Below are 13,770 nucleotides of genomic sequence, written 5' to 3'. Positions count from 1 at the left end.
GATCTATCTATCTATTCTTTTGGCAATACCACACTGTCTTGATAATTGTAACTTTATAGTAGATCTTGCAGTTGGGTAGTGTCAGTCCTCCAATTTTGTTCTTCTTCAGTATTGTGTTGGTTTTTTGGGGTCTTTTGCTTCTTCATTAAACTTCAGAATTATTTTGTCGATATCCACAAAATAACTTGCTAAGATTTTGATTGGGATTCTGTTGAATCTATAGCTCAAGTTGGGAAGAACTTATATTTTGACAATATTGAGTCTTCCTATCCATAAACATGGAATATCTCTTCATTTTAAAGTTTTCCTTTGATTTTGTTCATCAGAGTTTTGTAACTTCCTTCATATAGATCTTGTACATATTTTGTTAGATTTATACCTAAATGTTTCATTTTTGGAGAGATGCTAATATAAGTGGTATTATGTTTTTAACTTCACATTCCAGTTGTTCATTGCAGGCAGATATAAAAGTGATTGACTTTTGTGTATTTACCTTGTATCCTGCAACCTTACTATAATTGCTTATTAGTCCCAGGAGTTATTTTGTGGATTATTTTGGATTTTCTATATAGATGATCATTTGATTTGCTAACATAGACAGTTTTATTTCTTACTTACCAATCTGTGTACCTTTTATTTCCTTTTCGTGTCTTATGGCGTTAGCTAGTACTATGTTGACAAGGAGTGAGGAGAGGGGACATCCTCACCGTGTTCTTGATCTTAGTGGAAAACTTCTAGTTTCTTACCATTAAGTATGATGTTAGCTGTAAGTTTTTTGTAGATACTCTTTATCAAGATGAGACTGTTTACTCTATTCCTAGTTTACTGAGGGTTTTTGTGATGAACGGGTGTTAGATTTTGTCAAATGTTTTTTCTACATTTATTGATATGATCATGTGATTTTTTTTTCTTTAGTCTGTTAATATCATGGATTACATTAATTGATTTTTAAATGTTGAACCAGCTTTGCATTCCTGGGATAAACCTCACTTGTTTATAGGGTATAATTATTTTTATAAATTATTAGATTTGATTTGCTGAAATTTTGTTGGTGATTTTTGCATCCATGTTCATGAGAGATATTGGTATAGTTTTCTTTTCTTGTAATGTCTTTATTTTGGTACTAGGGTTATGCTGGCCTCATAAAATGAGTTGGGAAGTATTCCTTCTGCTTCTAATCCTCTGAAAGAGATCGTAGAGAATTAGTATAATTTCTTTTTCAAATGTTTGGTAGAATTCACTAGTAAACCTATCTCTGCCTGATGCTTTCTGTTTTGGAGATTATTAATTATTGATTCACTTTCTTTAATAGACATAGGTCTATTCAGATTGCGTGTTTCTTCTTGCATGAATTTTAGCAAATTATGTCTTTCAGGGAATTTGTCCATTTTTTCTAGGTTATCAAATTTGTGGGTTGAGTCGTTCATAATATTCTTTTATTATACTTTTAATGTCCATGAGATCACTTTAGTGTTATTCCTCTTTCATTTCTGATATTAGTTATTTGTGTCCTCTTTTTTTCCTAGTTAGATTGGCTAGAGGCTTATTGATTTCATTGATTTTTTTCAAAGAGCGAGTGTTTGGTTTCATTGATTTTCTCTGTTGATTTCCTGTTTTCAATTCTATTTATTTCTGCTCTAATTCTTATTTCTTTTCTTATGCTTACCTTTATTTATTTATTTTTAAATTTTATTTCTTTTTATTTTTTGAAGAGTGACTTTATTTAGGTTTTTTTTTTTTTTTTTTTTTTGAGGGAGGAGGTAATTAGGTTTATTTGTTTCTTTATTTTTAGAGGAGATCCTGGGGGTTGAACCCAAAACCTCCTGCATGCTAAGCATGCGCTCTACCACTGCACTGTAACCTCCCCCCTCTTGTGCTTTTAATATGCTCTTTTTTTTGCTAAGGTTTCCTAAGGTGGAAACTTAGATGACTGATTTTAGATCTTTCTTCTTTTCTAATACATGCATTCATTGCTATAAATTTCCTTTTAAGCACTGCTCTTGCACTCTACAAATTTTCATAAATTGTGTTTCCATTTTCATTTAGTTCAAAATATTTTTACACTTATCTTGAAGTTTCTTCTTTGACCCATATGTTATTTAGGAGTGTATTGTTTAATCTCTGCATATTTTAGAATGTTCTACTTATCTTTCTGTTACTGACTTTTAGTTTAATTCCATTGTGGTCTGATTGTATGATTTCTCTTTTAACTTTGTTAATATATGTTTTAGGCACACAATGTGGTCTATCTTGGTGAATGTCTTATGTGAGCTTGAGAAGAATGTGTGATCTGCTGTTGTTGGTTGAAGTATTCCATAGGTGTCAATTATAGCTAGTTGACTGATGGTGTTGTTGAGTTCAACTGAGTCCTTACTGCCTGCTGGATCTGTCCATTTCTGCTAGAGGGGCATTGAAATCTCCAACTATGATAGTGGATTCCTCTGTTTTTCCTTACAGTTCTATCAGTTTTTGCCTCATGTAGTTTAGTTTGATGGTCTGTTGTAGGTGCATATGCATTAAGGATTATTATGTCTTCTTAGAGAATTGACTCTTAACAGTATGTAATGCCTTTCTGTATATCTGATAACTTTCCTTGCTTTGAAGTCTGGTCTGTCTGAAATGAATACAGCTACTCTTGCTTTTTCTTGATTAATGTTAGCATGGTATATATTTCTCCATCCATTTACTTTTAATAAATATGTTTCTTTGTATTTAAAGTAGGTTTCTTCTAGTTGACATATTGTTGAGTCTTGTGTTTTGATCCATTCTGACAATCTGTCTTTTAATTGATTCATTTATACCATTGACTAAATGATTATTGATATATTTGGATTCATATCTACCATATTTGTAACTGTTTTTTTCATATTTTTTGTGTGTGTTTGGGGGGGAGCGTAATTAGGTTTATTTATTTATGTAGTGGAGGTACTGGGGCTTGAACCCAGGACCTTGTGCATGCTAGTAGCATGCACTCTTCCACTGAGCTGTACCTTCCCCCTCTTCTGTTTCATATTTTTGTCCTTCACTCTTTTTCTGTGTTCTGTGGTTTTAATTGAGTATTTTATTTTACTCCATTTTCTGTCCTTTCTTAGCATAGGAGTTATACTTTTCTCCCCACTTTTTTCAGTGGTTGCCCTAGAGTTTGCGATATACATTACAGCTGATCCAAGTTCACTTTCAAATAACACTACACTACTTCATGGATAGTGTTAAGTACTTTATAATAAAATAATCATAATCCCTCCCTCCTGTCCCTTATATGATTGCTGTCAATCATTTCACATAAATATAAGCATGCATAAACATGTATTTACATATGTATATATGTTTGAATGCATTATTATTATTATCATTTTGAATAAACTGTCATTCATTAGATCAGTTAAGAATAAGAAAAAGAAAAGTTTTTCTTTTAACCTTCACTTATTCCTCTTTAAACTTTCTTCTTTTATGGAGATCTGAGTTTCTGACCTGCATTATTTTCATTCTCTCTAAAGAACTTCTTTTAACATTTCTTGCAAGGCAGATCTACTGGCAAACATTCCTTCAGTTTTTGTTTGCCTGAGAAATCTTTATTTCTCTTTTACTTTTGAAGGATAATTTTGCAGGGTTCAGATTTCTAGATTGGTAGATTTTTTTTCTCTCAACATTTCAAATATTTTACTCTACTCTCTTATTGCTAGCATGGTTTCTGAGAAGTTGGATGTATTTCTACCTTTTTTCCCTATAGCTAAGGCATTTTTCCTCTCTGGCTTCTTTCAGAATTTTTTCTTTATCTTTGATTTTCTATTTTGAAGATGATATGCCTCAGTTTAATTTTCTTCACATTTATCCTATTTGGTGTTCTCTGATCTTCCTGGATCTGTGGTTTGTTGTCTGTCGTTAGTTCGGGGAAATCCTGTCATTATTGTTTCCAATATTTATTCTATTTCTTTCTGTCTTTATTCTCCTTCTGGTATGCCGATGATATGTATGCTATATCCTTTGTAGTTGTCCCACAGTCCTTGGATAGTCTGTTCTTTTTTTTTTTTTTTTTCTTCAGTCTTTGTTTCTTTGCCTTATGGTTCTGGAGATTTCTGTTGATACATCCTCAAGCTCACAGATTTCTTCTTCAGTTTTGCCCAGTCTGCTAATGAGCCCATCAAAGGCATTCCTCATTTCTGTTACAGAATTTTGATCTCCAGCATTTCTTTGGTTCTTTCTTAGAATTTCCATTTCTCTGCTTACATTGCCCATATGTTCTTGCATGCTGTCCTCTTTGTATGTTAGAGCCCTTAACATATTAATCATAGTTATTTTAAATTTCCAGTCTAATAATTTCAACATTCCTGCCATGTCTGGTTCTGATGCTTGCTCTGTCTATTCAAATTGTGATTTTTGCCTTTTAGTTTACCTCATAATTTTTTTCTTGATGGCCAGACATGATGTACTGAGTAAGGACACTGCTGTAAATAGGACTATTGTGATGTGGTTGTGAGGTATGTGGGGAGAGGAAGCATTCTATAGTCTTAGGGTTAGGTTTTGGTCTTTTAGGGAGCTGATGTCTCTGGATTGTGAACTTCACAAATGTTTGTCAGTTTTTTTCTCCCCTCTGTGGTTGGGGAGGATGGCTAGAGTGGGTTGGAGTTGCGTATTTCCTTTTTCCCGTATGCAAGGCTAGAGTTGAGTAGAGTTGGGTGTTTCCCTTTCCCCAGGTCAGTTAGGTACTGATAATACCCCAGCAGGTTATGTTCTGGTTTGCTAGTTTCCCTTGAGGGAAGGCCTTGTTAGGAAGAGCAGAGTACTCTGGCATATTTTAAAATGGTTCCTTTTTCCCACCCCATGCCAAAGGCACAAGCATTTCCCTGTGTTTACAATGAGAACTTGGTCAAGCTCCTGGAGGTAAAACTCATAAGAAGTGTAGGGGCCCCTGTTATGGTTGGGTCCCTCTGGAATTTTTAACTCTCAGAGTTGTCCCCATTGAGTCTCCAACAGTTCATCAATTACAGTTCAGGTTTTCCTACACTGGCACTGTGATGGTTTCCACTTTTGAGCCTCTGCCTCTGTAAGCTGTCACTCCCTATATTTGCCTGTCTTTCTCTTCAATCTTGGGGGCAGCAGTTTGCCCTGTGTCCTTCCTTCTTTAATGGGTCTGAGAAGAGACGTTAATTTTTCAGTCTGTTCAGTTTTTACTCATTGTTAGGATAGTGTGACAACTTACAAGCTCCTTACATGTGGTACTGGATAAACCACAATTCTCTTTATATGTCTCCTGACTACCTGAAGTGATTCCTCATTTTCAGTGTGCCTTTGTTTTCTTTTTTGAGAAATGTGAATGAAGTGTATACTACTAAATAAAGATGTAGGTTAATAAAAATAAAAGTGGAAGCAGAGGCTTTTAAGCCTCTCCAAAGGCAGATGCCAATAGAAACAACATAATCTGCCCACAGTTGTGATGTTTCCCATGAATAACTTTTAAAAATTAGGTATTTCACCATTGTAAACAGGAGTATGAAGACTGAGTAGTAGCTGCTGGATATGGCAACAACAGGCCTTGGGTGAACTTGGCAGAAGCCATCTCAGTGGACGCTTGATCACAGTGGATTGATAACTACTTTTTTTTACTGAGGTATAGTCAGTTTACAATGTTGTGTCAATTTCTGGTGCACAGCACAATGCTTCAGTCATACATGGATATACATATATTCATTTTCATATTCTTTTTCACCATAAGCTACTACAAGATGTTGAATATATTTCCCTGTGCTATACAGTATAAACTTGTTTATCTATTTGATATATACCAGTCAGTGTCTGCAAATCTTGAACTCCCAGTCTATTCCTTCCCACCCCACTCCCCACTGGCAACCACAAGTCTGTATTCTATGTTTGTGAGTCTTTCTGTTTTATATATAAGTTCATTTGTCTTTTTTTTTTTTTAGATTCCACTTATGAGTGATATCATATGATATTTTTCTTTCTCTTTCTGGCTTACTTCACCTAGAATGACATTCTTCAGGGCCATCCATATTGCTGCAAATGGCATTATTTTATCATTTTTTATGGCTGAGTAGTATTCCATTGTATAAATATACCACAACTTCTTTATCCAGTCATCTGTTGATGGACGTTTAGGTTGTTTCTATGTCTTGACTATTGTAAATAGTACTGCTATGAACATTGGAGTGCAGGTGTCTTTTTGAATTAAGGTTCCCTCTGGATATATGCTCAGGAATGGGAATGCTGGGTCATATGGTAAGTCTTATTTTAGTCTTTTGAGGAATCTCCATACTGTTTTCCACAATGGCTGCACTGATGACAGTGGGTTGAGAAATGAGCAGGATGTTACAGAGTGGCCAGAAACAGTAAAGGCAAGTCTCAAGTGTTTTGGCTGTGAAGGGAAGGAGGAAGAGCAGGTGTCTTATGGCTGTAGGATCAAGGAGTTTTTGCTGTTATGTTTTTAAGATAGGAGAGGGTTGAGCTGATATGAAAAACTAGTAGAGAGGGGAAGGGAGATGATATAGTATGGAGGTGGTTAATGAAGGGAATGACACCTCTGAAAAGGTAGGGGTTGGTTCAAGAAATATTTGATAAGCACCAATACCATCTGACACTGCTCCTGGGGAATACAGCATTGAATAAAACAGACAAAAATCCCTATCCTCAAAGAGCATCTGTTTTGATGGGGACAGACAGAAAACAAAAATGTTAAAAAGTATGATATATGGCATTTAGTATTACTAAATCTAGTTCTTTATATAGATAAATAGATAGATAGATGAACAGATAGATATAGTGAAAAATATGTGTGTATAAAATATAAGAGAACATCATGCATGGAACAATCCTTTTTTCTTACTATCTCATACTTTTGCTAAATCTCTTATTATTTTATGAAACTTGTTTTTCATTTATATATATTTGTGTGTATATTGGGTCATGATGTAAAAAGAGGGTCCAAAAATGAAAGTCACTGATTAGAGGACAAGTGAAGGCATTAATAGTCTTTGAAGGAATGAGAAATACCTTTTTAGCTGTAAAGTAAGGAAAGAGAAAGAGATGGGGGGTAAATACAGGTGAGTCTGAAAATCTGGTGGTAGGGAGCTGAGGGACCTTAAACATTGGGTGAGATTTTTTGGAAGAGAAATTAGGCTGGCAGAGGGTTGGAGGATGAGACTGTCCAGTAGAGAACCTGTGTGAACACAGGCATGACTATGAAAGAATGGAAAATGAGACAGGGTAAGTAATCCAACTTGACTAAGGGCAGCCCACATTATTGAGTCTACCTTTGCATTTTCCATTCTACCCAGCTTCCTAACATTTCTGTGATTGCCATCCTAACTTGAGTCTTTATTATTTCCACTTAGAATAGTTTCATAACCAGTTTCTCTGTACCCAAATTAATTTTACTTGCTATTGTCAGTTAATACTGATATGTTACTGCTGCATTTTTTTCCCTTCACCCCCACTTAAATCAACTTTGATAGTTCTTATTATCCATTACATGTGGTAGGTACTCAGTCATTTCTTATATCAAGAAATGCATTTTGGAGAGTAGAGGGAGGGTAGTCTGAAAATACAGGTAGGGTCCTATTATGGATTCCTTGAACCCCAAAGTGAGGACACTGTCTGTGTTGGTGATCCCTGAGAGTAAGTTTCATGATTTGCTCAGAAGACTCGGAGGACTCAGCGTATAGTTGTACTCACCACTATGGTTTATTACAGCAAAAGGATACAAAGCACAATCACTAAAGAGAAAAGGTGGGTGGGACAAAATCCAAAGGAAATTAGGCACAAGCTTATAAGCATCTTCTCCCAGTGGAGTCACACAGAACATGCTTAATTCCTTCAGCAACTAACTGTGACAACAGGTGTGAAATGTTGTCTATTAGGAAAGCTTGTTAGAATCCCACTGCCTAAGGTTGAGGGGTGGTCACTTGGGCATGCCCTGCCTAGCATGTGCCAAAATTCCAGACTTGCAGAAGGAAACTAGGTTTCAGGATAAACCACGTTGCTTGTATATGATACAAACATTTAGGCACAGTGACTCATTCTTATAATTTCTGGGAACTATAGGAATCTTCTTGGAATACAAGTTCCCAGCCAAGGGCCCACTTTTGCAAGCAGGCATTTCTAAGGACAGTAGTCCAGGCCTGCTATGTTAACTCTTTTTTGCACCCTATTCTTACTTAATGTAGTCCTGTAAGGCGGGGAAGCGGCCTTAGGGACTGCTTTGGAAATGGGGTGGAATGGAGGTGGGAATGAGGGAGATATGAAGAGGACGGGACTTTGTTTCCCCCTCTTCGCACTTGTCTCTAAAATAAATTTAGGATCCCATGGATATTCTTGTATGTAAAAAAGGTGCTGCTGTTAAAATTGTGTTTGAAAACCACTTGTTTAAACAGTGAGATGAATTTCAAGCAAAATATTGATAAAATCACATTTGGATTTTAGAAAGATCATCCCTGTTGTTGATGGAAAATATTTTAGGGATTGTGGTAGTGTTAAGTTTGAGGTAGGAGGTGATCAGAGGCAGGAAGGCCAAGCCAGAGATAATGAGAGCCCCAGCTGGAGTGGTAGTATGAGGAAGGGGAGGAGAGAGTAGATTAGAGAGAATTTAGGATGTAAAATTGAGTAGCATTGATGATTGATTGGCTGCAGACTGGTTGAGGGCTGGGGAAAGTGTTTGTGGGATGGAGCGAAAAGAAATTAGTATTATCTTAGATTTCTTACTTGGTTGACTCCAAACAGGTAAAGGAGGGGCGGGAAAAGACTATTTTCCCAGACTGTGAGGGTCTCACATCCTCCAACACAATGGATAATTAATAATTCTATTTAATTCTGACAGTGTCTTCCTGGAGGTAGCATCAGATCCCACAAGTTAAAGGGCTCAATCCCACAAAACTGGCCCCACTTCGGATTCCAGCTGCATATGAGCTGCCCAGCTATCCAGATTTCTGTATGACTGACTAGAAATTCAAGGGCTCCCACAATCCCCACCCTCAGGTTTGATAATTTGCTAAGTTTGATAATTTACTAGAAATGTCTTGTAGAACTCAGGAAAATATTTATGTTTATCAGTTTATTATAGAGAGTACAACTCAGAAACAGACATGGAAAAGACTCACAGGGCAAGGGATGGGAGCAGGGGTGTGGAGCTTCCATGCCCTCTCTGGGTATGTCACCTTGATTTGTTCACCATCCTGGAAGCTCTCCAAATCTCATTGTTCAGAAGTGTTTATAGAATTTAATCGCCAGCCTCCCCTGCCCTCCCAGGTTGTGGGGTGGGGCTGAAAGTCCCAACTCTCTCAACACCTGGTCTTTCTGCAGACCAGCTCTGTCCTGAGGCTATCTTGGGGCCCTACTCTAAGTTCATTAGCATTAATGTGTGATGGAAAGAGGCTCATTATGACTAACAAGACACTGTCACTCAGGAAATTCCAGGAGTTTTATGAGCTCTGTGCCAGGGACTGTGGACAAAGGCCAAATATATTTCTTCTTGTACCACTCTGGTAAACATCTCAAATTGCTGGAAACCTTTACAGAACTCTGAACCTATGCCTCCAGCTTTAGCACTGAGCCCAAGCCTTGTCTTTGGTCTTATGAGGCCTAGGCTTCCAGGAGACCCTTAGTCCAGTTCTCTTTTGCAGGCTGTAAGCCCCCTGTATTAGTTAGGGTACAATTTAGGCCTCTGTAACAAAGAGACCCCAAAATACACTGCTTGAAAAACAAGATAGACGTTTATTTTACATAAAAATCAGGCAGGTGGTCCAGAGCTGGTTTGGCAGCTCAGCGTTGTTGGGGAACTTTGCTCTGCTTTGCTCAGCATTCTGTGTGCTTCTCCTTGCCAGGTTGGCTCCTCCAGCTGCAGTCATGGCACTTTCTTCCCAGTCAGAGGGAGGGGAAGAAAAGGGAGGAGGGGGATTTGCCCTTTCCCTTTAAGAGCTCCGTAGCAGAGCTGCACACGTTTCAGCTTGTATCCCATTGGTCATAGGGCTATCCTGGCTGCCAGAGAGGCCAGGATATGGAATATTTCCCTGGGCAGCCTTGTACGCAGCTAAAACCTCTATTCAGAAAGGGAGAGCAGCTGCTAGAGGACATCCCTGCCTTATCCTTAACAGTCATGGTATATTTAAGGATTTCTTCCTCTTAGAAAAAGATGGAAATAATGTCGTGATTTTTAATTATTTTTTTCTAAAGTAAGTGATTTTCATATTATTGAAACAAAGGAAACATGATATTCAGTGAGACAAGAGAAACAATGGCAAAGTACCCTTGCGAAATCTGTGTCTAAAAATGTGCCAGTTTGCTGCTCATTGAACCCAGGTAAGGAATGGAGTTATGCTTGAACCTTATCATGGCCTGTTTTCTTCCTGGAGAGGCTAAAAAAAGTATTAGAACATCTTCCTCCTTTGAAACAGACACTCTTTGTGTCCCAACTCTTTGTGTTCAGTGTAAAGGTGATGGAAAAGGAATCTCATAAGCAGAGGGTGAAGTCAATGTGGTAACATCTGAATGCTGTGTTGTTTTGGATAGCAAGTAAGGAAGTAATAGAAAACCCTTTGAGTCTAGCCTTGGTACTGAAGAGCCAGAGTTAGGCCTAATGCAGAGACAGGCACCACCCCTGCTGTGGGGAAGGATCTGATGAACCAGGTGGCTCATTCAGTGGAGTTCAGTGGAGCAGATAATCTGGAGGGGGTTAGGCTTCCTAGAAGAGGAGTTATAGTGATAGCTTTTGAGTTTGGGGTTTATTAAAATGAGCCAGTTATAATAAGTATTTTTATTGTATAAAATGTGTTTTATATTTTTATTTTTCTCAAAATGACATTGACAATAACTGCTCAAATATATACAATTGTAACTGATTGAAAGTTCTAATGTGACCATTAAGAAACAAATATAGAGCACTATGAAATATCTTCATTTCAGAAAATCTAACATTTTATATATTTTTTTGTTTATAGCCTATATAGTTCAGACCCCCGAGAATATGTCTCCAACTGCTGCTACAGAGGCTTATTCAAAAGCTTTGGCTGTTTGCCATGGACCATTGGACCACTATGACTTTCTGATCAAAGCTCGTGAGCTAAATGATGATGAAAATCAAAGAAGAGTCATACAGTGTTTGCAGAAATTACATGAGGACCTTAAAGGATACAGTATAGAGGCAGAAGGCCTTTTTTCAAAGGTGAGGTTTGCATGACATTAAAGATTGAACAGTTAAAAGTATTATTTTTTTCTAAAGTAGGTATTATTGTTTTTATTTACTATTGTCTATACTTTTGTCTATACTTACTAAAGTAAGTATATTGTCTTACTGCATTTTTGAAATGGACTAAATGCAGTAGAGTACAGTCATGAAACAGCTTGAACATTTCCTGCCAGTTCCTTTAAACAAGCTCTGTTGGATCCCCATTCCTGACCTCTTGATGTTCCATAGCTTTCTTTTACCATCAGGGGGATTCAAATAGCTTCATATTGAGGTATTTAAAAAATACCTAAATACCAGTCAAAGTGAAAACTTGTGCAGTTCAAACCACCTCCTCCCTAGCTCAGGCCTGACCCAGGATCAACAGTGGAAAAGGGGGAGTGACTTGTTCTTCTCTCCCCCTCCTTCTCCTTTCTCTGCTAGCCTGGCTTCTCTAGGGTCAGAATGAGAGGGATAGAAGATTAGAGTGAAACAACAGAGTCTTAAGTGACAGGTTAAGGGCCTTTTGTGTGGTAGATGCTGACATGTTAGCTCTTTGTGAGGGGCATTTGATGGGTTCCTCAGGACCCCCACAAGGACCTCCACTCTGTGACTGACCTTCTGTGGAACACCTCGAACCATCGCATGCTGCTGGGATGCCCTTGCCCTTAGCCTTCTTCGGTGGGGTCCTTTCAGGACAGCTCTAGCCAGGTCACCTTTATGATGTCTGCTTAGGCCACAGGAAGTATAACATCTCCTTTCTCCAACCTCTGTTGCGTGGGCAGCTTCATTCAGCCTCCTGCCCTTGGACTTCTGCAGATATAAGAAACAGGCATCAGTCTTTGTCCTGTACACCTCCATACTCCTGAGGACACACGCCAAGTTCTTCCATGAACTCTTCCACACCCTGCTATGGTAGCTAATTGTAGATTTTCTCACATAAACAAGCATCCCCCTGGGTGAGGGGGATGCCCATTTTGCCTTAATTCTAATCTCTTTGGATGCTTCTCTTGGGGAACCCCTGCACTTGGCATGAGGTTCATTTGAGGGAACTGCCACAGCATTCTTTACCCAGCTAACAACTTTCTACTTTGATTACTTTGGTTTTAGGGCTTTTTTTTTCCTTCCTCTTTTTAAGTAATTCTTCCATGGATACAACTAGTGCCTCTCTTTAGTGTGTAGAGGAACCTGTCTCCCCTTGTCCTCAGCTTTGAGTTTTTGTTGAAATTATAGTACAACAGGAAAGCTCCCCTTCCTTATCCTACTATAGAAGCCATTGTCATTAGTGATGTCATCTTCAAATTATGAGGAATATTCATAGTAATAAGAGTTAGAATATGGTTCAATCTAAGAAACTAGTTTTCCTTTAATTGATTGGCCAAACCACTTCTCCCCTGCCCCCACACACAAATATTCTTTTATTATAAGGTCTTTAGAAGGAAGGTACTGTGTAACATATGTTAGTATTACTTTACTTAAAAACTAATGAAAGTAATATTACTTTTTAAAAAGCACTTGAGAGTGTAATGAAATAGTTTTATTCTTATATAAGGAAAAAGGCTGTCATTGTATTAACATCTTTTCATTAAAAGGAACAGAGAATCATTTAGGTTTGAGAAGGAGATGGAGATACAGAATAAGATTACATAAGAAAGTAGCAATGAAGGGCATCTCCATCACTCAGCCAGGCCTCACAGAGCCTGTGCCAGCTTTCAGCAGAGTCAGTGACTCTGAAAGCTTTGATGACTTATAGTAGGAGGTACATGTTGATTCTCCAGTGCCCTGCCATTCACATAATCTGCTTACTGTTTGCTCCTTTTCCCCCATGTCTGTTTCTACTTCTGTTCATTCTATAGTTTCTCAATTCTCTTCCTGTATCTGTGGTTTCAGTTCCTGGGTAAGAATCTGACGGCCACCTAGTCACTTCATCCCTGTTTGGACAGAGCTTTCACACCAGGTTTTGAGAGGCTGCTAGTCAGCACAAAGATTGGATCTCTCTGTAAGGTGCCACCTATGGCTCCTGTGGGCAGGGTGATTTCCCTCAGAAGTGGATTGTGAGTGTGGGAGCCACTGTGATTGGCCAGTTCAGCACAATGGCAATAAGAAATAATTATGAGTTATCCCTTTTGATAGCCAATTTTTTCTCTTCTCCCCATATTTGCAAAAGTTTATAGGTGAGTCAAAAACTAAAAAGTTTGAAAAATATAGATTGCTTAGGTTACTGCATACCTAATTATAGTCTGCATCTCAGGTGGTCTTCCAAATAAAATAAGTTTGGTTATGTGTCAGAGCCAGGAAACAGGATTTTTTTACTTAACCAGATTTTTGTTGTTGTTGTTGTTATCTGAAAGTTTTATTGCTCTCATGAATTTTGCATCTTGTTCCTGGTCTAGCCCTCTCCCTTTTGGAAATACAGTCCTTTTTTTTTTCCCTCCTCTAAGCTCTGTATCATCCATAGGGCTCATCTTACCGGGGTGATGAACTTCCATCCAGTCAAAAGTATTCCGTAATCATTAACTTATCTGATTACTAATTCAACAACGTGGTTTTTTCCTTTAAAATTATTATTTTAATTCCCACACATCCACCTTTGATTTATGAAT

The 13,770-nt window shown here is 37.8% G+C and overlaps 1 protein-coding gene across 6 annotated transcripts in view; it reads left to right on the top strand.

Moving 5' to 3' along the window:
- Positions 1-13,770, top strand: part of AFG1L (AFG1 like ATPase) — a 196,013-nt gene that overhangs the window by 24,239 nt on the left and 158,004 nt on the right. For 3 of the 6 annotated variants that reach the window (XM_031456112.2, XM_010989608.3, XM_010989606.3), the window contains exon 2: positions 10,944-11,167. In XM_031456112.2, coding sequence (XP_031311972.1) covers positions 10,944-11,167 — 224 coding nt within the window. Of the gene's footprint in view, positions 1-8,827; positions 8,986-10,208; positions 10,306-10,943; positions 11,168-13,770 lie in introns of all 6 variants that reach the window. The other 3 variants (XM_031456115.1, XM_064486804.1, XM_064486805.1) reach the window with 3 other exon arrangements.

The sequence above is a fragment of the Camelus dromedarius genome, chromosome 6, assembly GCF_036321535.1.
Source record: "Camelus dromedarius isolate mCamDro1 chromosome 6, mCamDro1.pat, whole genome shotgun sequence".
Lineage (NCBI taxonomy): Eukaryota > Metazoa > Chordata > Mammalia > Artiodactyla > Camelidae > Camelus > Camelus dromedarius.
This window is presented reverse-complemented; position numbering and strand designations above follow the sequence as displayed.